Source organism: Sus scrofa, chromosome 2, assembly GCF_054392235.1.
Source record: "Sus scrofa isolate SSC_HxYL_T2T_F1_AM1 chromosome 2, Sscrofa_HxYL_maternal_Yorkshire_Landrace_v2.0, whole genome shotgun sequence".
Taxonomy (NCBI): domain Eukaryota; kingdom Metazoa; phylum Chordata; class Mammalia; order Artiodactyla; family Suidae; genus Sus; species Sus scrofa.
In genome coordinates, this window is record NC_139384.1 from 100,330,463 (window position 1) to 100,353,935 (window position 23,473).

A 23,473-nucleotide genomic window follows, 5' to 3' on the forward strand; every position below is an offset into this window, starting at 1 on the left:
CTTTGGAATGAATGAGCGGTTTTCCGTGAATGTCTTTGTAACAATCCGTTTGGAAACATGATTTTTTATGACTCCTAGAAGGTTAGTTTTAGTTAATTTTTGTTTCGGTTTTTGTTTGTTTTTGCTTTTTAGGCCCACACCTGTGGCATATGGAGGTTCCCAGGCTAAGGGTTGAAATTGGAGCTGCAGCTGCCAGCCTACGCCACAACCACAACAACTCAGGGATCCGAGCTACATTTGTGACCTATACTACAGCTTACGGCAACCCTGGATCCTTAACCCACTAAGTGAGGCCAGGGATTGAACTCGCATCCTCATGGATACTGGTAGGGTTCATTACTGCTGAGTCACAGCGGGAACTCCTTTTGCTTCAGTTTTGATATAAAGAATTACAGATTACTGAGGTTAAAATAGAATATATTTCAATTTAACAGCAGCTGGTTCTTTGCTCCAATTTTCAAGAGAGAAGTTCCAGCCCAAATAGGGTATTTAACTAGAATGATGATGGTACATAACGGATTGTCTGTCAAACTTAATAGCATTTTGTTCGAATTTTTTGGATTGAGTCAGGGTGAGATGCAAACATCATCATAATAGAGTTAGAATACTAATCAGAGACCATTAGCTTCTTTGTTTGATTTGATGAATACATGCATACTTAATACATATATTTCACAAAGCTTAAGGCTCCCATTGTACTGTATAATGGGATGACTTTGTTGGATTGTGTTTCATTTAGAGTTTTACCTGATTGGATACATTTGCAACAAAAGGAAACAGCTGTGATTAGTTACTGATGTTTCAAAAGCAAAATATTTACCAAATAAGAAAAGGAACACTTTTCTGTTTTAATGCTTCTGTGACTCAACAATTCTAGTCTTTTTTTTTTCTTTTAGGGTTGCAACCACAGCATATGGAGGTTCCCAGGGTAGGGGTCCAACTGGAGCTACAACTGCTGGCCTACACCATAGCCACAGCAACGTGGGATTCGAGCTGTGTCTGGCACAGCTCAAGGCAACACTGGATCCTTAACCCACTGAGCGAGGCCAGGGATCGAACCCGCAACCTCATGGTTCCTAGTCAGATTCATTTCCACTGTTCCAACAGTTCTGGTCTTGATAGGAGCTGTTCTTTTTTTTTTTTTCCCCAGTGATGGAGGAAAACATGACAGAATGTGGCTCAGTATCTCAGAGCTTAAGGACATGAGTGCCATTTAAAAGGAATGGCACAGGTCATACAACTGGAAAAGGACAGACGGGCTGCCTTAGTCATTAAGTCTGAACACTTAAGATTTATTTTACCTGTCGTAATCGGAGCAAAAGTCTCTGGAAAGTAGAAAACCAGTCAGCTGCAAGTTAAGTCTAATGTTTTTTATGCGAGTCTTCAGTGCAGGGATGGTCCTGTCTGTTTCGTCTATTTTGGGTTACTTTGTTTACATTTTAATGATCTTTGAAGTAGACAGTGAAATCATTAGAAGTAAATTGCAGGTGCTGAATGTAATATTGGAAAAGTATGTGGTCGCTTTGTCAGAAGAACATGCTAGACACAGAAGTTCTGATATCCTGTGAAAGTGTATATTGCTTTCTGTATCAGAAATATCAGTAAAAATAATACTAGGGCAGTATATTTTATTACACTTTATAAATACATCATTGAATCCCCTAAGAGTCATTAGCTCTCTTTTCTTTAGTTTTTTGGAAATGCCATCTCTTCTTGCCAACTTTTTTTTCTTCTTGGCTGTACCCATAGCATGCAAAAGTTCTGGAGCCAGGGATTGAACCTGACCCACAGCAGTGACAACGCTGGATCCTTAACCTGCTGAGCTACTGGTGAACTCCTGGCTTATTTTTCACTTCGCCATAGGTGACCCCTAAATCTACATCTAGCCCCCAGATCCCTGATTTCGCTTCCTTCTCACCTGCCTGCTGGACATTGCACTAATGCTTAAAACTCATATAGCTTTGAATCTTATCACTTCCCTTGAGAAAAAAAAGGACTAATTTCCTTTCTTGTCTCCATTTATTTTCACTGCAATTATATTCCAAGCCTATAGGCTCGAATCTTGAGTTGCTCTTTTCTTGACATTCCCCCCCCGCCCCATCCCAGAGTCAACCCTCTCTTACTGCCTTCAAGTGTCTGCTTTACAATGGGCCTCATAGACTCTTTTAGGACAGACCTTACAGAGAATAGCTTTTTCCTCATTCTGCTAACTTTTCATTCTCTCTCTCTCTAAATTTTGTCCATTATTTATGTCCCTACCTAGCACTATTTGTCCCCTCTCCATCAGATTATAGGCTATATGAGGGCAGGAATTTTGAGTCTTGCTCATTACTAGATCCTCAGAAGTGCTTGGCACATACAAAGTGTTCATACTTATTGAATGAACGACTGAATTAAATGAATACCTGATATAATTGGCGTTCGATGATGCAAGTGGCTGGATAGCTACTTTAGATTGGATAATCAAGGGAAGGCCTCTGACGCTTAGACTTTTAAGCTAGATTGTGGATGGCAAGAAGAAACCTGTTGTAAGGATAATGAGAAAGACCATTTAGGGAGAGAAAATAGTCAAAGCCCCTAAAGAGGAATGACCTTGCCGTATTCAAGGGGTAGAAGGAAGATGTGAACTTTTGACTGGCTCCCTTCACTTGCCATGATGTCTTCAAGGTTTATCTGTAATAGTCTACTGTATAGGTACATGGGTAGTAGGGAGTAAGGCTTGGAAAATTTTTTTTTTTTTTTTTCTTTTTAGGGCCTCACCGGGGGCATATGGAAGTTCCCAGGCTGGGGGGTAGAGTGGGAGCTACATCTGCCGGCCACAGCCACAGCAGCATGGGATCTGAGCTGTATCTGCGACCTACACCACAGCTCATGGGAACGCCAGATCCCCAACCCACTGAGTGAGGCCAGGAATCAAACCCTCATCCTCATGGATACTAGTCGGCTGTATTTCCACTGGGCCACAACGGGAACTTGCTTTTTTTTTTTTTTTTTTTTGCCTTGGATATCTTGATGTGAGGTAGTAAGTAAATGCACTTATTCTGAGGAAGGGGCATACCTGGTGTAGTTGAAAAACAGCAAAGAGGTCAGTACGGTTGGAGAAGAATGAAGGATAAACCAGTAGGAGATCAGACAGTTAACAGGGTCATATCTTACAGGCTCTACCAGTTTCTGCCACCTAAGAATCACAAACTCTCAGAAGCATACGATAGTAGGTGTGTACTTAGCTCATGCTTGTGAGCTCTGCTAATCTTGGTTAGGCTTGCTCACATCCATAGGAAGTTTGGTTTGGGATCAGCTGATCTAAGCTAGACTCAGATGAAGCAGCCCTATTCACATGTCTCTCTTCCTTTTCCTGGCAGCAGCAGGCTAGCCCCGATGTGTTTTTTCTCAGGACAATGGCAGAGATATAAGAGGGAAGTCCACTTGCAACAAAACCTTTTCAGCCCTTTAGATTCATCATGTGTGTTAATGGGTCACATGGTCAAATTCAGAGACAATAGATACAGATGGAGGTGGTGGTGAGGGAGTGAGTGACTATTTCTGATAATTATTCCAAATAATCCAATGTACGACAACGGACCTCAAAAAAAAAAAATGCTTTGGCTTTTATTCTGTGATAGGCAAAACCTTTCACTTTGAGGGAAAATGCGACATAATCTAATTGCTGAGCCAAGAGTAGATTGAAGGGAAGAGTAAGAATAGGAACAGAAAGGTTATGATCCAGATGAGAGAAGATGGTGTTCTGCATTAGGGCTGTTGCGGTGGAGTTGATTAGAAGGGATCAGGCTCTGATTATATTTTTAACAGAGCTGTTAAGATTTTCTGAAGAAAGGAGGATTTTATGGAGGGAAAGGCGGCAGAATTAAGGGGTCTGTTTCGAAAATGTTGACTTTGAGATGACTATTACCTTGGTGGAAATGTCAAATAAGTGGTTAAATATACAGGTGTGGCGTTCAGGAGAGTTTAGGACTAGAGACATAGATCTGGGAGTTATTGGCAAGTTGATGTCTTTTAAAACCTGGAAACTGTGAGGACTCGCTGATAAATGGAGGTAAAGGAGAAGAGGCCAGGGACAGAGCCCTAGGGTAATCTAATATTTAGAGGTCTGGTGGAACAGGAATAACTACAAGAAGGGGGCTTTAAAAATGTGATGAGAGGAGTTCTGTGGCACAGTGGGTTAAGGATCCAGCGTTGTCACTGCAGCCGGTTGGATCACTGCTGTGTCTTGGGTTCAGTCTCTGGCCTGGGAACGTGTGCATGTAACGGGCGTGGACAAAAAGAAGAAATATAAAAGCGATTGGTAATGTACGAGGAAATACAAGAGTGTGACATCACGGAAGCCAAGAAGAGAAAATATTGCAAAAAGAAGGAACTAGCTGACTTTGTTGACTCTGCTCACAGGCTAAAAAAGTCAAGAAGAGGGCCAGGAGTTGTGGCAATATGGAAGACATGGGCGACCCTGAAAAGAGAGGTCTTTATGGAAGAGTGGAGTGGAAGTACAATTCGATGAATGAAATAAGGATATGAAGACCACATTTACAGTTAACGGGAATAGAGATGGGGTGGCCTTTAGGAAAAGGGATCAGGCGAAGTTGTTGTCTTATTTTAATAGATAATAGTGGCTATGGAAATAAGCCAGGAAAAACTGATGTCAAGAAAAAAGAGAACTAGAGGAGGGGCGCCTTGGAGAAGGTTAGAGAAATGGTTCTTTGCTAGGGGTAGAGATGTTTAATTCATTACAACAGAGGGGCCAGCAAAGATGTGGAAGGTGTGTAAATGGGGACATGAGATGACTCCTGCCTAATGGTTTATATTTTCTCCAATGAGGTATTTTCTAAAGTTCATTAATAGAAAAGATAGAAGACATGGGAAACTTGAAAGAAGGGAAGGCAGTATGAAGTAGCCAACAGAAAATGTAGTAGGATTATCAGAATCCTTTTGAAATTTGTGGTCATAAATTTCAGGTGAGACCAGGCCACAATTTTCAGGTGCTCAGTGCAGGCATGAGGTATTACAAATAACTTAACCACAATTGTGATTTGCCAGACAAGGTGAATGAAAGGAAGAGGTTCAGAGGTTTTCCAAGGAGTGATATTAATGATAGACCATGGACTCTCAGCCAGGTAAGGAAAGAAGGGATGATGGAGAGAGATAAAGACCAATGGAGGAATTCCCATTGTGGTGCAGTGGAAACAAATCCGACTAGGAACCACGAGGTTTTGGGTTCAATCCCTGGCCTCGCTCAGTGGGTTAAGATCCGATGTTGCTGTGAGCTGTGGTGTAAGCTGGCAGCAACGGCTGCAACGGCTCTGATTACAGGCCTAGCCTGGGAACCTCCATAGGCCACGGTGTGGCCATAAAAAGACAAAAGACAAAAAAAAAAAAAAAGGAATAGGATAGAAATATTAATTTTGAATCTATTTTCAGTTGTCCCTAAAAATATCACAAAATGAGGAAAGGAAAGATGGTACCAGATGTGTAATTTTTATATGGTGCTTTTACTTGCAAGTATACAATGAGAGGCATTTTGTAATATTTCTTTGACTTTTGAATCTGGAGGTGGGTTACTCTGAGGAACCCAAGAACCCTGAAAAGTTTGAGATTCTAGTCTGTTACTGTTTCATGGATATTTACAGAAGGCGCAAGAATCCTGGTTCAGAGACAAAGGACAGTATTAGTCATGGCACAGCAAGCAACGTGAGTATCGACTTATTTGTGCTGCTTCCCTTCTTCCCTCAGTCCCACAGGGTGGCATGATAGGCCCAGATAGATGCTATAGACAGCAGGTTTTTGTCACAGCTGAGGAATCCAGAGCCTAGCACTCTTTGAGTAAGTTGCAAACACTATAGCAAGCAGCAAACAAGCTGGGTCTCCTATGCCCAGAGAGTGGGCCATTACACTAAAGTCATGCTGTGGTCACCTTGACCTACTTAATTGCCTTTGGGACCAGCTACAGGTACTGCTCAGAATTAGGATAAGTCTTCCAGTCTGGCACATTCAGCAGGAACATGCAATACGTCTCTGGGTCCAAGGTGAACTGTCTGTCCCAGTAATTACATTACCTTCAAACGAGTGAAATAAAACATGAACAAACTTAATAGTTTACATTTTAATAATTTATTCTAAAACATAAAATTTATTTCTTAACATACACATTTTCAACATATATTTTCAAAACTACTCTCCTATAAATAAACCAGTAAAAAATTTCAAAGTTATCTCTGAAATGTGCAGTAAGAAATATGAAGAGAACCATGTGATGGTATACATAAAAATACTCTGGCGTTCTTTCAGTTTTTATTAAAATTGTTCATTTCCTAGAGGTGTTTAAGTATAAGGGTAAACTATATTCTAAATTATGCAGGTCAATTTTCACATTTTTTCCTCTAGATTTCTTCTTTAAAAAATATGATAGAAAAACTAAATACAGATCAGAAACTCAGCTGCATTAAAACCAGGAAGAATTAATAGGAATGAGCTTCCTTTCGTAATCAAAAGGGTTTCGGTCCTGTTAGAAATTCTTGAAAACCCTTGCCATTAGGAATAGCATGAAATCTTGAATGTTCCTTGAGGATATTTTGACATGCCAAAGGAAAAAATAAGCATGACTGCATTTTTATGTTTCCTCTATCCTTAGTCTCCATGGGCTTGAGGGTGACTGCTGATGAACCAGCTTAGCTGCTTACCCTTGGAGCAGTGTGTTTGCTTAAAGCCAGGGCCAAAGAATGGGGAAGGCTGTCTTTAATTCTGCTGTCTTTAATTATTTCTCACTCTGTTCAAGCCTACTTTTCCTAGAAAGTGCTAGAAACAGTCCCATCTCAAAGGCTTTGCCTGCAGGACTGATCCTCGTGGCTCAGTCCCCATCTGCCTTCAGGTTTTTGCTCAAATGTCCCTCAAGAGAGCTAACTGACTGCCCTATTTAAAATGTGAACAACCACCTCCCACACCTCCCCAGACCTCACATCCTTTATCCTTTTTCCATTTAACACGTATCTCCTAAATACTCTATATTATTTATTTATTTTATTACGATGTGATCAGTATGCTTCTGTTCCTTGGTGAACCCACAATGCCTAAAAGTTTCTAACACCAGGGAGGTTCTTATTAAGTATGTATTAAATGAGTGAGAGAGCAATCAAACACATTTCCATTAAAAAAAGGAAAGGTCAACCTAAGGGCTGTTGTTGAATTTTCCAACAGGAGTCCTTACTCAATTGTGGCATGCTTTCAGGCAACAGATGTTGAGATGCCCTCAGCAGAGCCCGAATGTATTGCTGTCTTTTCCAGATTATAACCTATTAAAATCTCTTTAGTCCAGGAGTCCACAAGTGAGCTTCATGAGACCACGTGTAACGGATAATATTGAAATGGGGTTAGTGTGGCTGAAGAAATGATCTTTAAATTTTATTTAATTCTAATTAATGTAATTTAAATGGTCACATGTGACTTATGGCTACCACATTGGACAGTTCTGGTATGGACGATGCCGGTGTTATAAGTTAGAGTGGGCAACATCTTTATGTCTAAAAGTGACCCAACCAAAGTTACTCTAGTCCTTCAACCCCACAATTGCTCTGTTACTGCTCAGGAAAAAATTTCGAGAAAATTAAAATTCAAAATAATTTGGTGGAAACAACAATGTGCCTTTTTCTGCAGTGTTGAGAGCAGTGACCTTAGCATTGGATGGCCAGCGTTCTCTTCATCACACACAGAACGATACCTTCTGGCCACACGACGCTGAAGACAGACTTTGAAAAATGATGCTGCCTTCGAGGGCATGGTTAGGTGAGCATAAGTGTGAATATGGACACCAAGAATGAAATTATGCAAACAAACAAAAATGAATGCCTTATTCTAGCAGGTAGAGAAGTGTAGACTTCCTGTCACTGTTCTATTTACACAGGTCCTGTGACGTCATAGACTGGGTAAAGATAGAAGTTAGAAGTGTGTCAGTTGTTAAGAGAGGGCTGAAATTTTAGCATACAAAATTTTAGTGAAATGTAACCCCCTTTACACTCGCTTTTTTTATCTTTTAAAAGATCTATATTCTCAAAAATCTTTCTACGTTTGAAGTGTAATATATGACCATTTTAATCTACATATCCACTCTTTTTATTGTATATAACTGTTAATTCATAAGATTGGGCCACAGCCCAAAGTTCATATTAATGTAAACATGCTGGCACAGAATAATAAAATATTTACAACCAGACCTGGACAGAGGTAAAGATTAGACAAACTAAAGCAGGATATCTCTAACCTCTTAAGTGCTCAAAACTCTAATGATGAAGTCTTCCAACTTTTAGAAGTTGACGTAGGCCGGTTTGTCTTAAAGTTAAGACAAATCACAGAGTAAAATAATAAATGTAAAAGTCCAGGGAATAAAGTTCTAATGTAATGGTTATGAAAGAAGAGCTCAGTTAATTCTTTCTCTACAGTGTCACATTTTGCAGGTACTTTGTGAGTGTATATAGAGCAATAGATACTAAAATGGTCAGCTACCTTGATATATGTTCAGTGACACTAGTAAAGTAGTTCCTATTACTAAAATTGATTGGATTCCATTATGTTTTAATGTCTTCCTAATTTAAAGCTCTAAAACATGTAATACATCTTGTCAGATGCTCCCAACATACAGATACCTGCCGTACATGGAATAACCCCATACGATTAATCAAATAGCCAACTTATCATTTCTGACTTTATAAAAAATTTTAAAATTTCACCCAGAATATGTTTCAGCCCTGAGCATAAAACTTTTTTGATTCTGTTAACCAAACTCACCATTTTACAGAACACAAAATATTGCCTATGAGAAATTTTCCATTGCCTGCGTCCCTGGAAGGGAGCAGAGCCACAGGTGATCTACAACAGAGTTTTAAAACTTTTAATGTTAAAAATCACTGGGTCACCCAAATCACCCAAATCTTTTTGTTTTTTAACCTCTTCATAACTGCATTTTTTGCTTAGACCGATATGACATTATTTCGTAGCCCAGAAGCTTGCCAAGTGTCAGAACTAAGGGTGCTTGAAATTGAAAGTGGGACATCAAAGGACAGGTAATTTAAAATTTATCATTTAAAATATGCATAGCTCCATCATCAGTAGCATTCTCTATGAATTGTATACAGGAGGCTGCTGTCTCTTCAATGGATTTTGACCACCCACCAAGATTTCCAGCAAAGTAAGGAAGGATCCCAGGAGAAATCTGGTTAAAGTAAGATATCTGTTTCAAAAAAATAAAGCAAAACAAAACAATGTTTTAATTTCTTATTGACTTGAGTTTTTTCAAGCAGCGATCCCAGTCTTGTTGGTGTAGGGGAGACAATGACTCTGATCTTTTGGGAATGGATCTGAAAGGATTACCTTAGGATTCCCTGGTGGGTGTGGGTGGGCACATGTTGCAGAATTACAGTTAATTAGTAAATCCAGGTTTCTCTGTATCTATAGGAGCAAATTAATCTGCTGATGTTTCCTCAAACTTACGGTACACGAATTGCTATCAACAGCATGGATGAGAAATCCGGCACATACGATTTCACTTCTGACGTACTGTGATGAAGGTGGGACTGATGGCAGAGTAACCGACTTCACTGCCACCGTGTAAGTGTGACTGAAAGATAAAAGAACACTTTCTTAGTTCTTGAGAGAAGTGAAGCATAGTTCTTAGACAATTCCTTTGGCTAATGCAGTTTGTTTATATAGTAAAGTAAAACTATGGAGATCCAGATCTTCTAGATGAGTGGTATGCATTAGAAACACTATGGCTACATTCAAGCATAGAAAATATAGTGAGATGAGCCAAAGGTGTCTTCTGCCTGAGAATTACATATACTTTGCATAACTCTGCAAAGCTGGGGTCAACCTCGAAACTGTTTGTGTATGTGTGCGTGTGCATGTCCTAATGGGTTGTGATTTCAGTCTCTTCTTTTTTAATGAAAAAATGTCATTTTTTAAATTAAAATTTCATTTATTTATTTATATTTGGCGGTGCCTGTGGCAGGTAGAAGTTTCCAAAGGAACCCAGGCCACAGCAGCGACCAAAGCTGCTACAGTGACAATGCAGGATCCTTAAGCTGTGCCACAAGAGAACTCCTATCATTGTTTTAAAGAACTCTCAGACAATAGAGAACCTTATAGAGTAGAAAATAGATATTTGGAATTCCTGTTGTGGTTCAGTGGGTTAAGGACTTAATGTTGTGTCTGAAGATGTGAGATCAATCCCTAGCCTCACTCATGGAGTTAAGGATCAGATGTTGCTGTAAGCTGTGGAGTAGGTCACAGATGTAGCTCAGATCTAGTGCTACCATGGCTGTGGTGTAGCTCGCAGATACAGCTCCAGTTCGACCCCTGCCCCCCAAGAATTTCTATTTCTATATGCTGCAGGTGCTGCCAGAAAAAGAAAAAAGGAAATAGAAATCATCCTTCAGTCCACCGTAGCCACAATACACTCCCATCTTAGAGGTGACACACTTAACTTTTTGTTGTGGCCCTCTAAACCCATTTATAAATGTATAACAGTTATGAAATCAAAGGGACAAATGTAGATTTTTGCATGAATACAATCATTGTACAACTACTGGTCTATAATTTGATTTCCCTCTAACAATAAATCTTTGCAGGTGTTTCTGTCTCAGTGTCTCAGTAACTGCTTCATCCTTTTTAATGCTGGTATAGTACTCTGTGGTATGGTTCCACCATAATTTATAAGATGGAGCTTTAGTTCATTTCTAGTATCTTTTGCTGCAGTAAATGATACTACACTGAACATCCATGTGCAGTAATCCCACATGTGAGGGATTATTTCTACAGATCAGCTTTGACATCAGAAATAATGCTGGCCAGTTCCAGAGGTAGACTCTAACTGTCTTGGCACCTTCCACTTCTTGTCCCTTGAATACTTTCTTGTGGGACCCTTCCCCTTAGAACCTAGACATTATTTTCCAAAAAGTCCAATGACCATAGAGAAGCCATGAACAGAGCTCTAATCAACATCCAGCAATTCTGGGTGTCTAGCACAGTTGAGCCTTTGTAAATTCTGAACCAAAACCATTTCCTGGTGTTTTATTTGGCTTTCACTGCATTTTTACCAAAAAAGGAATGTCTCAAAGGTTTGCTAAGTATGTGGGATTTGTTTTTGCTTTTTTAGGGCCACACCAGCGGCATATGGAGGTTCCCAGGCCAGGGGTCTAATCAGACCTACACCACAGCTCACAGCAACACCAGATCCTTAGCCCACTGAGCGAGGCCAGGGATAGAACCCGCAATCTCATGGTTCGTAGTCAGATTCGTTTCTGCTGCACCACGATGGAAACTCCTTGCTAAGTATGTTTGACATTTGCATGGAGCAAAAGGAAATCAAACTGCTTTAGGAGTCTTGCATGATGCTTTGCCTGCACTTAATAGAATTTTTTTTTTTAATGATAACTAAAGGTTCATCTAGAAAATTCTCATATTCTCATATGAATATCATTAAAAAAGAAATGCTTATTCCATTGACTTCCTTATTTTCATATCAACTTTTTCTTTCTACTCTAAACTATAAAACATTGCGATAAACTTGAATTGCAGATACTCACCCATCTTTGAGAGGCCTTCTTCGTGATACAAGTACCACCAAGTCTTTGGGTTTGTCATCATTCATCGGAGGACAAGTGATATGATAAATCTGATCATCTTCATTTATCCAGTCTATGACTTCACAGGACCTATGTAAATAGAACAGTGACAGAAAGTCTATACTTTTCTATCCAGTAGAATAAAGCATTCATTTTTTTGTTTGTTTGCATAATTTCATTATTGGTGTCCACATTCTCTCTTTTGCTTATATAACCATCCCCTCAAAGCCAGCATCATTTTTCAAAGTCTGTTTTTAGTGTTGTGTGGCCAGAAGGAATAGTTCTGTGTGTGAGGAAGAGAATGCTGGCCATCCGACACTAAGGTCACCGCTCTCAGCACTGCAGAGAAAGGCACATCGCTGTTTTCCACAAAATTATTTTTCTTTAGGATCAAGTAATAATATTTTGAAAACTCGTCAATTATATGGACAATCCAAGAGGGACCCTTAGGTAAAGGAATATGGTGTATTGGGAAGGAGCCCTAAGTTTCAAATCAAACAACTTGGCTTTGAGTCCTAGATTGCCACTTAGTAGCTGTCTTATATTAGGCAGGTCACTTTTTTCCCATCTGTAAAATGTAGATAATAATAAGGAGGGGGTTGTATGAGACTGTGTATTAAAGTACAAGAGTCTGGAATTCAGAGCCTGATAGACCCGGGTTCCAGTTCAGGTTCCATTGCTTTACTGCCTCTGTGAGCTTGGCACATTTTGGAACTTCTCTCTTGTTAAATGGGAATAATATCAACCTTGAAGAGGTATTGAGAAGATTACAATAGATGTGGCTAAAGTATATCAACTTAATATAGATGAAAAGTAGATGATTATAATACTTTGTGTTTTGTGTCTCTCAGTGGCACCTGATGTAGGTTTTTTTTTGTGCAGAGCAATTTTTAGAAAATACTCTTTAATCAATAAAACAGTGGGTCATACTTTGGACAGTGGAGATGGACTGCAGTGTGGAGATCATCTTTTACATGATGTCAGGGTTGAATAAGGAAATATTTAAAACGTATTCTTACATGCAATGGGAGTCCCACAAAGGTCGCTTGGTAAAGTCAGATAAGAGATGATAAGCCAAGTGCGCTGGTCTTTCTGCACGTTTTTTAACCCAAACAGATAAAATATCATGCTCTTCCAAAGTATATATTTTTATCTAAAAGAAAATAACAAGAAAAAATACAAAAGAAACATGGATGTTTTTACTTAAAAACCACAAGCTTGTATATACAGTCATAGGCTGCACTAACAAAGGCATCGTGGCACCTGGATAATAATGAAGCCAAACAATGGCAATTTCACTTCAGACACTTGGATGTCTAGACCTCAGGCTAGGAAGCTATGCTCCTTTGTCATCTAAACAACATGTACTTGAGGGTGGGTTATATAATTATTGTGCAGCAGGTTTTGTCACAAAAAATAAAGAGTGTAAGCCTTTTTCTCTTTATCTCTTTATGATATTTCCCTGCCTCTATCCAGGAACAACAGAAAATATCACTGGGCAAGTTAGTGCTTCATTTTCCTCTAGACCTTGGAGTCAAGGTGATAGCCAAAGATACTTTCCAAGAATGTCAGGCATACCTTCACATGGGCCGAAGGGACCCAAGAGGCAAGTCAACTGCCTTCAGAATCATCCTCTCAAGCACCTTGTTTCTTTAGCACAGAGCATTCTTTCATTTGTGAATCACAAGGGCTTGTCTTCCTGAGAGGCCAGTCCCTGGGTTTCTAGTATTTATTATTCTTTAGATAAGAGAAGGCTTGTCTGGGGAAGCCATTTGACATATACTTAAACATTAATGTATCCCCTGTTACTTTGAACTCTCATTCTACTGTACTTGTACCAATAATCAGAGATATATGTTCAGCTAAGAACACATTTCTATCCTGCCCATTTTCTCCATCTCTTTCAGGGTTCTTTGAAGTTAGCGTTGAAATGTGCCATCTTATAATCATTCCCATGGCAACAAGCTGCGAGAAGACAAACAAGCATAGGGTTAAGACTTCACTGCAGGAATCAAGCAGATGGAAAAATCAGGCTGTAAGAGAGGAAAACCTTTATTTAAACATAAATATCTTCAAGAAGAGAATGAAGAAATGAGAAACTGACTAAAAGCAGCTTAGAAAGGAAAGAAGTAAGTATTTGCTTATACCATTTTATTCTCTATTTGACCTCAGTACCAAGCCTGTCTTTACATTGAGCCTGCAGAGGAGAAGTAGGCTGTGGGCACTTATCAAACAGAAAGCAGACTATGAGTGTGGCTTTAGGTGGTGGCTGAGACTCACTCCAGCACAGAATTAGCTACTTTTGCCCCCTGTACAGTCGAAGTAGCAGGAGGTTCATTGGTATAAATTAAGGGAGAAGTCACCTTATAAAAGCCTGGTGTCCATGTGGCTCTCCAGCCTGATGGAGCTGTGCAATCTCAGAGGAGTGAGGGCAGGTGGTCAGAGTGAATTCTACCACCTCAGTCAGATTCTGGCTTTGGGGCAGCCATGGTCAACCTTGGTAGAACCAGGGTAGAGTGGGATGTAAGACTAGGCCAAGCACTTTTTAAGTGTTGAATTGTTCCCCCCACCCCCCAACTCATATGTTAAAGTCCTACTTCTAGTACCTCAGAATGTGACCTTATTTGGAAACAAGGTCATTGTAAATATAGTAAGTTAAGATGAGGTTATACTGCAGTAGAATGGGCCCCTAGTCCAATATGACTGGTGTCCTTATAAAAGGGGGCAATTTAGACACACACACACACATATACACTGGGAGAATCCCATATGAAGATGAAGCAGAGGTCAGGTGATGGATGTACAATCCAAGGGGTCTCAAAGATTGACAGCAAACCATCAGAAGCCACGGAGAGACCTGGAATAGATATTCCCTCTCTCCCTCAGAAGGAATTGATACTGCCCACATGTTGGTCTCAGACTTGCAGCTTCCATAACTGCGAGACCCCCAGTTTGTGGTACTGTTACAGTGGCCCTAAGAAATTATCACAGCATTTTTCCAGGAAGCTGCTCTCAGGTTGCAGACACATGCTGCTGCTTCCTAACCTGGAGCCAAAACAAACTCCATGCTAAGTAGCTATCATTAAATTCTGCCCTTATAGATCTCACTAGACTTATCCAGTGCTAAGTACCATATTGGATATTTTGATCCTTTCCCTGAAGGTAAAAGTAACAGAAAGTCCTTCTCATCACTCTGCTGTCAGAGTCAATGATGTTGATGCAGATGAAGCAGGCAAAGAAAGGCAGCAGGAGGTGTTGGCTCTCTTTAAACTGTGCTACTTTGGGAAAGCCAACTTTTCTTAGTGAAAAATTCTCCAAGACCAACTCTTCAAGAAAATGAGTTTGGGTACATGCTTGGAAGAATACAATGGTTAAATTCCATTTGCAACCAACTCAAATGTTTCATCATTTGGTGCCTAGAGAATTATATTCTATGAAATGAAGCTTAAAGGAGGCTCAACATTTGCTGGAGCTTGTTAACATTTTATTAATGTTTTTTTTTCTCCCCTTCTAAGATTCTAATTAATGGGTTTGGGTCTTATACAAATGGCACAAGAGGAAATAACTCAAAAAGTTTTAGAATTCTGTACTCTCTGTTGACACGTATGTCATTGAGACTATATTGTGGGAAGGAGGACAAAACTGGTTGTGTTTACGGAGTCATGGGGAGAGGAGTAGATTCCTTGGAGATGCATTATATCCCAGGAGCTAAGAGGAGGAGACTTGGTCAGGTGGAGCCCTGGGACCAGCCCCTCCCCAGCTTCAAACAGACTAGTTCTCCTCTGGTCTGTTTCCTGTAGATTTTGTCCTGTGTAAAAGTTTTCACGTGATCCTTGCCATTCTGGCTGCTGGTACACTCTCATCCACTTATTAAATAAAAAGCTATGTCTGTCAATTAAGTCTTGTACCAATGCTGACTTTCATCAGGAAGGCTTGGCTTAAGCTGCTCACTGTCTGGAATGCCACTTTACCCCTCCAGCAATTTACCCCTGTACTATCCTCAGGGAGGAAAGAATCGTCTCCTTTCCAAAGCTGTCTAAGCAACTCTCTTCCCTGACTTTGATTTGCCTAAGAGCTGACTTTTGCATTTTAAATACTACAATCTCTCACTTCTTTATAAACTACCTTAAAATTATTCCTCAGCAGTGATATGTACATGTGTGATGCTTTCAAAATTGACTATCAGCTTCTTTAAGATGAGGGTACATATTTTGCTTCTTGTATTACTGCTATTAATTCCACCATTACACACTGAAAATGAAATGTAGGTTAAAACAGTAAGTACTGCTCAATTTCATTACAAATACCAACAATTTTAGACATTTGCCATTTATCAAAACATCTAAAAAATAAGTATAGATTTTTAAAACCTCAAATAAGTATAATTTTAACAGACAGTTATGTTACAAGATTTTATTCAGCTGAAAGGTGACGGAAAAAATAAGTGAGCTGTATTTTAAAGTTAAAAGCATATAGTGGGTGAAGGGGTTAAAACAAGCATATAGAAGCCTTAAAAACTTGGAGAGAGAGAGGGATAACTCAGAAAGAAAAAAAACTAGATTTTTATCATAAATATAATCTAGAAAAAGGAGGGCTTCAGATTCAACAGAGATAACATAAGAATGTTTCTTCAGTTACATAATATTCTCTAATATGTATCTGTACAAAAGTTAAGAATTAATGATTGATGGCTTTCCTTAGACACTGTAAAAACACATTTGTTTGTCTAGGTTGATTTCTGGCCCCAAACTCCTAAAGAACTGAAGTTTTAATGTTATCTGACTTTACTAAATAAATATGTTCTTGTCCTTTGTTCCAGACAAGAGAGTATCCTTTCCTACGCTTCTCATGAATGCTCAGATGCTCGCAATGATGCAAAAAGCAGCTTTCATATTAATAAAAGAAGGCAAAGTCTTGAAGCAGCTTTTATGAGGAATAAGGAGAAGCAAGTAGCATTGTTATGTTAAACCTGTGTTTTTGCACCACTGAACCAAGCATAGATGGAAACCTAAGTGGATCCAAAGAAGGTAAGGAAGACCCTGAAAGGATTCAGAAGTGAGCACCAAGACATCATAAAAGCAAACAACCAAAGCCAAAACATGAAGAGGAGGTCAAGCCAGAGGTGAAACAATCAATGCAGTAGCATCTGAATTTGCTTCCATTTCAGGGTAAGTGACCCTATTATTTATTATCTAAATTGGAACACTTAGGCACTGTTAATAATTATGATGGGACAATCCGGACTGTTCCAGGAAAACCAGAAAATATGATAATCCTACTTTAGAGGCTACTGTTTCATTGATGATGAAAAACAGTACACATTGAAATATGAGCATAGATAAATGTTGGGATTATTGAGCATCTCCAGAGTGGTGGGCACTGCTATGTTCTGGAATTATAGGGGTGAACAAAAGGGCCTCAGAGGGTTTATAATCTGTTTAGTGTGGACATCAGCTTCAGAAGATCTCCTGATACACCTCTGAAATTAGATAAATTAAAATCCAAATGATACATGTTTATTGAAATTTGTTGACATGCAAACATTGTAAAAGGTGCTAAAAGAGATACAAAGAAGTCAAGACAAGGCTTCATTCTTAACATGTTTATAATCTAGTTTAGGGAAAAGATCATGTGTTGAAGTTAAAAAGTTAAATTGCTCTATAAGACAAATATCGATACAGTGTAGCCATGGAGGAACTGTTACAAGATAATGCATAATTGATTGGCAAATTAATTGTAAAGAAGTAATTGTTAAAGGAGTTCCTAGAGGGGTAAGTTCCTTCAGTCAGGGTAATTGGCTTTATGGAGAAGCTTAGTCCTGGGTGTTGAAGACCAGGTAGGCCTGGGGTAGGTAGATAGGAGGAGGAGGAGAGAGAGGTGGAATATGAAAACCAAACTCAGAGTAGGAATGTGCAAGGTGATTTGAAGGACCCTAGTTCAGTGGGTGTGGAATGGAAGAGACAGAGCTGGAAAGATACTTGACTCTTAAAAAAGCTCCCCCCCCAAGATTTTTTACCTTTTTAAAAATTGAAATATAGTTTATTTGCAAGGTTATATTCATTTCAGGTAGACAACAGAGTGATTCAATATCTTTATAGATTATACTCCTACACATGAATATATGATTATATATGACACTCTCTCTCTCTCTCTCTCTCTCTCTCTATATATATATATATATATATGTAATTGCTGGACCATGTAGTTGTTTTTAGTTTTTTGAGGAACCTCCATACTATTTTCCATAGTGGCTATACCAATATACATTCCTAAAAACATTGTTCTAGACACATCTTTGCCAGCATTTGTTATTTGTGGTCATTTTGATGATAGCCATTCTATAGGTATAAGGTGATAACTCACTGTATTTTTGATTTGCATTTTTCTGATGATGAGCGATGTTGAGCATCTTTTCATGAGACTCTTGGCCATCTGTATATCTTTGGAAAGATACCTATTCAGGTCTTCTGCCCATAGTTCTTTTTTTGACTGCACCCACAGAATGAGGGAGTTCTTGGGCCAAGGATCGAACCTGAGCCCCAGCAGTGACAACACTGAATCCTTAACTGCCAGGCCACCAGGGAACTCCTTCTGCCCATTTTTTAATTGGGTTATTTTTTTTTATATTGACTTGGAGGTTACCCCCTTATTGGTTATATCACTTGCAAATATTTTCTTTCATTCAATAGGCTGTTTTTTCATTTCCCCATTGTTTGCTTTGGAAAAGCTTAATTAGGTTCCATTTGTTTCTTTCTTCCTATGTTTCCTTTGCTTTAGGAAACACATCCAGAAAAATATTTTAGATCCTGTTTTGTTCTTTTTTTCCTCATATTGCTATGATTTATGTCAAAGAATTTTTTGCCTGTTTTCTTCTAGGAGTTTTATGGTCTCCAGTCTTAAATTTTTGAGTCTATTTTTGTATATAGTATGAGAAAATGTTCTAATTTCATTCTTTTACTTATAGCTGAGCAGTTTTCCTAGCACCACTTATTGAAGACACTGCTATTTCCCCATTGTATATTCTTGCCCCCACCCCTGTCATAGATTAATTGACCATAAGTGCATGGGTTTATTTCGAGGCCCTTTATTCTGTCCCATTGTTATATGTGTCTGTTTTTGGGCCAGCACCATTACTGTAGCTTTGTAATATACTCTGGAGCCAGGGACTGTGATATATCCAGCTTTGTTCTTTTTTCTCAAGACTGCTTTGGTTATTCAGGGTCTTTCATGGTTCCATATAAATTTTAGGATTATTCATTCTAGTTCTCTGAAAAATGTTGTGGGTATTGTCATGCCAGATGTATTAAATTTGTAGGTTGCTTTGTGTGGTATGGTCATTTGAGAATATTGATTCTTCAATCCATGAGCATGGGATATCTTTCCACTTCTTTATATCATTTTTAGTTTCCTTCATCAGTGTGTTACAGTTTTCAGAGAATAGATTTTTCACCTGCTTGGTTTAGTTTATTCACAGGTATTTTCTTCTTTTTATGTGATTTAAACTGGGATTATTTTCTTGTGTTCTCTTTTTCTTGTCTAATTGTTGTGGCTAGGAATTCCAATGCTATGTTAAATAGAAATGTATAGTGGAAATCCTTGTCTTATTCTTAATTTCAGAGGAAAAAACCTTTTAGTTTTTTTGCTATTGAGTATGATGTTAGCTGTGAACTTACCATATATGTTGAGATGTGTTCCCTCTATCACAATTTAGATGAGAGTTAATATCATGAATGAATGTCGAATCTTGTCAAATGTTTTTCTGCATCTATTAAAATGATCATATGATTTTTATCCTTCCTTTTGTTAATGTAGTGTATCATATTAATCTGCAAATATAAAGTCATCCTTATGTCCCTGCAATAAATCCCACTTGATCATGGTATATGATCCTTTTTATGTATTGTTGGATTCAGCTTGCTAATATTTTCTTGAGGATTTTTGCATCTATATTGATCAGAAATATTGGCCTGTAATTGTCTTTTTTTTTTTTTTTTTTTGTAGTGTCTTTGTCTGGTTTTGGTATTGGGGTAATGGTGGCCTCATAGAATGAATTTGGGAGTTTTTCTTCCTCTTAAATTTTTCAGAACAGTTTGAGAAGGATATGTAATAGCTCTTCTTTATATGTTTGATAGAATTCCCCTGTGAAGCCATCCCATCCTGGACTTTTGTTTCCTGGAAGTTTTTTGATTATTTATTCAATTTCACCACTAGTGATTGGTTTGTTCAGGATTTCTATTGCTTCTTGATTCGGTCTTGGAAGATTGTATGCTTCTAGAAATTTATGTATTTCTTCTAGATTGTCCAGTTTGTTGGCATAAAATTGTTTACGGTATTATGTTTTTTTGTGTGTCTTGGTGATATCTATTGTAACTTTTCCTCTTTGCTTTTTTATTTTGTTTATTTGGGTCCTCCCTGTTTTTTTCTTGATGAGTCTCTCAAAAGGCTTATCAATTTTGTTTGTGTTTTCCAAAAAACAGCTCTTGGCTTCATTGATATTTTCCATTATTTTTTGGTCTCTATTTTATTTAATTCCTCTTCGATCTTTATTATTTCCTTCTTTCTGCTTACTTTGGGCTTTGTTCTTCTTTTTCTAATTCCTTCAGATGGTAAGATAGTTTGTTTATTTGAGATTTTTTATTTTAATTTCTTGAGGTAAATTTGTATCACTGTGAACTACCTTCTTAAGAACTGCTTTTGCTGCATTCCATAGATTTTAGAAAGTTACATTTACATTTTCATTTATCCTGAAGTACTTTCTGATTTCCTCTTTGATTTTTAATTGACCTCTTGGTTTCTTAGTAACATATTGTTTAGTCACCATGTGCTTGGTGTTTTTCAACTTTTGTTCCTATAATTGATTTCTAATTTCATGATGTTATGGTCTGAAAGAGTGCTTAATATGATTTCTGTTGTATTAAATTTGTTGAGACTTGTTTTGGGGCCTAGTATGTGATCTGTCCTGGAGAATGCTCCATGTACACTTGAAAATAATGTGTATTCTGCTGCTTTGGGATGGAATTTTCTGCAGATTTAAGTCCAACTGGTCTATTGTATAAGAGCACTGTTCCTTTATTAATTTTCAATATGGCTATTCTGTCCATTGATATAAGTGATGTGTTAAATACTCCTACTATTTTTGTATTAATGTCAATTTCTCCTTTTATATATGTTAGTATTTGCTTTATATATTTAGGTGCTTGTGTATTGGGTACATATATGTTAATAGGTATAATAGCCTCTTCTTGTATTGATCCCTTTATCATTATATAATGTCCTTCTTTGTCTTCTGTTATAGACTTTGTTTTAAAGTCTATTTTGTCATCTAAAACAAGTATTGCTACTTCTGCCTTCTTGTTTCTTCTATTTATGTAAAATTTTTTCAATCCCCTCATTTTCAGTCTGTGTGTGTTTATCTCTGAAACAGTCTCTTGTAGGCGTCATATAGAATGTCTTGGTTTTTTTATCCAACCATCCACCCTGTGTCTTTTAATTGGAGCATTTAATCCATTGACATTTAAGTAATTATCTATAGCTAGAAGTGTTACTGTTGTGGCAGTGGAAATGAATCTGACTAGTATTCATGAGGGTGTGGGTTTGATCCCTGGCCTCTCTCAGTGGGTAGAGGATCTGGTGTTGCCATGAGCTGTGGTGTAGGTCACAGATACAGCTCAGATCCCACATTTCTGTGGCTGTGGCATAGGCTGGCAACTGTAACACTGATTTAGCTCCTAGCCTGGGACCTTCCATACGCCTGATGTTCAGCCCTAAAAAAGCAAAGAAAAAAATTTTTAAAAATAAAGTAATATTGATAAGTATATACATAATGCCATTTTATTACTTGTTTTCCAGGTTTTTTTTTTTTTTTGAAGTTCTTCTCTGTTCATTTCTTCTTTTTGCTTTTTCCCCCCCTGTGGTTTAATGTTTTCTTTAGTAGTGTGCTTGTATTCCTTTCTTTTTGATTTTTGTGAATCTTTTTAGGTTTTTGATATGTGGTTACCATGGGGTTCATATACGCTGTAGTGTAATTATATCTGCTTGCTTCAAACTGATAGTCATTAAGATCAAACGCATTCTAAAAGATCTACATTTAAAAACTCTCCTTCTCCACATTTTATGTTTTTGTTGTAACATTTTACACCTTCATGTTTATCCCTGAATTATTTATTGTAGTTATAGTTGATCTTATGGCTTTATGATTTTTTTGTTTTTTAATCTTTGTTCTAGCTTATTTAAGTGGTTGATCCACAGCCTTTACTATATATTTGCCTTTATTAGTGGAATTTTTCTTTTCCTATTACTTCTTGTTGTAGACTTCTTTTCCACTGAGAGAAAACCCTGTAACATTTATTTTAAGGTTGGTTTAGTACTGATGACTTTATTTGTTTCTGTGCTTGTATGAGAAGTTCTTTAGCTTTCCTTCAATACTGGATGACAGTCTTGTTAGATGGAGTAACCTAAGTTGTAGGTTTTGCCCTTTAAGCACTTTAAATATATTATGCCTCTCTCTTCTGGCTCATAAAGTTTCTGCAGAAAAATCAGCTGATAGCCTTGTGGGGGGTTTCCTTTATATGATATTTTTTGTTTTTCTCTTGCTGCCTTTAGTTCTCTCTTTACCTTTAACTTTTGTCTTTTTAATTATGATATGTCTTGGTGTAGGTCTCTTTGGGTTCATCTTGTTTGGGACTCTCTATATTTCTCGTGCCTGGATATCTGTTTCCCCTTTCTGGTTCTGGAATTTTTCAGTCATAATTTCTTCGAATACATTTTTGACCATTTTCTCTCTCTCCTCCTTCCGGGACTCCTACAGTGTAAATGTTATATGCTTGATGTTACCCAAATTTTCCTTTAACTGTTTGTATTTTTTAAAATTTTATAATGATTTTTATTTTCTCCATTATAACTGGTTTACAGTGTTCTGTCAATCCTCCACTGAACAGCAAGGTGATCCAGTCACACATACATGTATACATTCTTTTTTCTCACATTATCATGCTCCATCGTAAGTGACTAGATATAGTTCCCTGTGCTATACAGCAGGATCTCATTAATTACCCATTCCAAAGGCAATAGTTTGCGTCTATTAACTTCAAATTCCCAATCCATCCCACTCTCTCACCCTTGACAACCACAAGTCTGTTCTCCATGTCCATTATTTTCTTTTCTGTGGAAAGGTTCATTTGTGCCATATATTAGATTCCAGATATAAGTGATATCATATGGTATTTGTCTTTCTCTTTCTGACCTATTTCACTTAATGCGAGTCTGTAGTTCCATCCATGTTGCTGAAAATGGTATTATTTTGTTCTTTTTAATGGCTGAGTAGTATTCCCTTGTGTATAATACCACATCTTCTTAATCCAGTTATCTGTCAATGGACATTTAGGTTGCTTCCTTGTCTTGACTATTGTGAATAGTGCTGCAATGAACATGCGGGTGCATGTGTCTTTTTCAAGGAAAGTTTTGTCTAGCTATATGCCAAAGAGTGGGATTGCTGGGTCTTATGGTAGTTCTATGCATAGTTTTCTGAGGTACCTCCATACTATTTTCCATAGTGGTTGTACCAATTTACATTCCTACCAACAGTGCAGGAGGGTTCCCTTTTCTCTTACCCTCTCCAGCATTTGTTATTTGTGGACTTATTAATGATGGCCATCCTGACTGTTGTGAGATGGTATCTTGTGGTAGTTTTGATTTGCATTTCTCTAATAATCAGAGATGTTGAGCATTTTTTCATGTGCTTGTTGGCCATGTGTATATCTTTTTTGGAGAAATGTCTGTTCAGGTCTTTTGCCCATTTTTCCATTGGGTTGTTGGCTTTTTTGCTGTTGAGTTGTATACATTGTTTGTATATT

The 23,473-nt window shown here is 38.0% G+C and overlaps 1 protein-coding gene across 3 annotated transcripts in view; it reads right to left on the bottom strand.

The window, feature by feature from the left end:
- Positions 1-6,104: 6,104 nt before the first annotated feature.
- The window catches only part of ACOT12 (acyl-CoA thioesterase 12), a 50,051-nt gene continuing 32,682 nt past the window's right edge, over positions 6,105-23,473 (bottom strand). For 2 of the 3 annotated variants that reach the window (XM_021084505.2, XM_003480872.5), the window contains 4 exons: positions 12,641-12,774; positions 11,583-11,711; positions 9,490-9,616; positions 6,105-9,229 (listed from right to left, as the gene is read on the bottom strand). In XM_021084505.2, coding sequence (XP_020940164.2) covers positions 9,068-9,229; positions 9,490-9,616; positions 11,583-11,711; positions 12,641-12,774 — 552 coding nt within the window. In that variant the 3' untranslated portion in view covers positions 6,105-9,067. The remainder of the gene's footprint in view (positions 9,230-9,489; positions 9,617-11,582; positions 11,712-12,640; positions 12,775-23,473) is intronic. The other variant, XR_014838162.1, reaches the window with a different exon arrangement.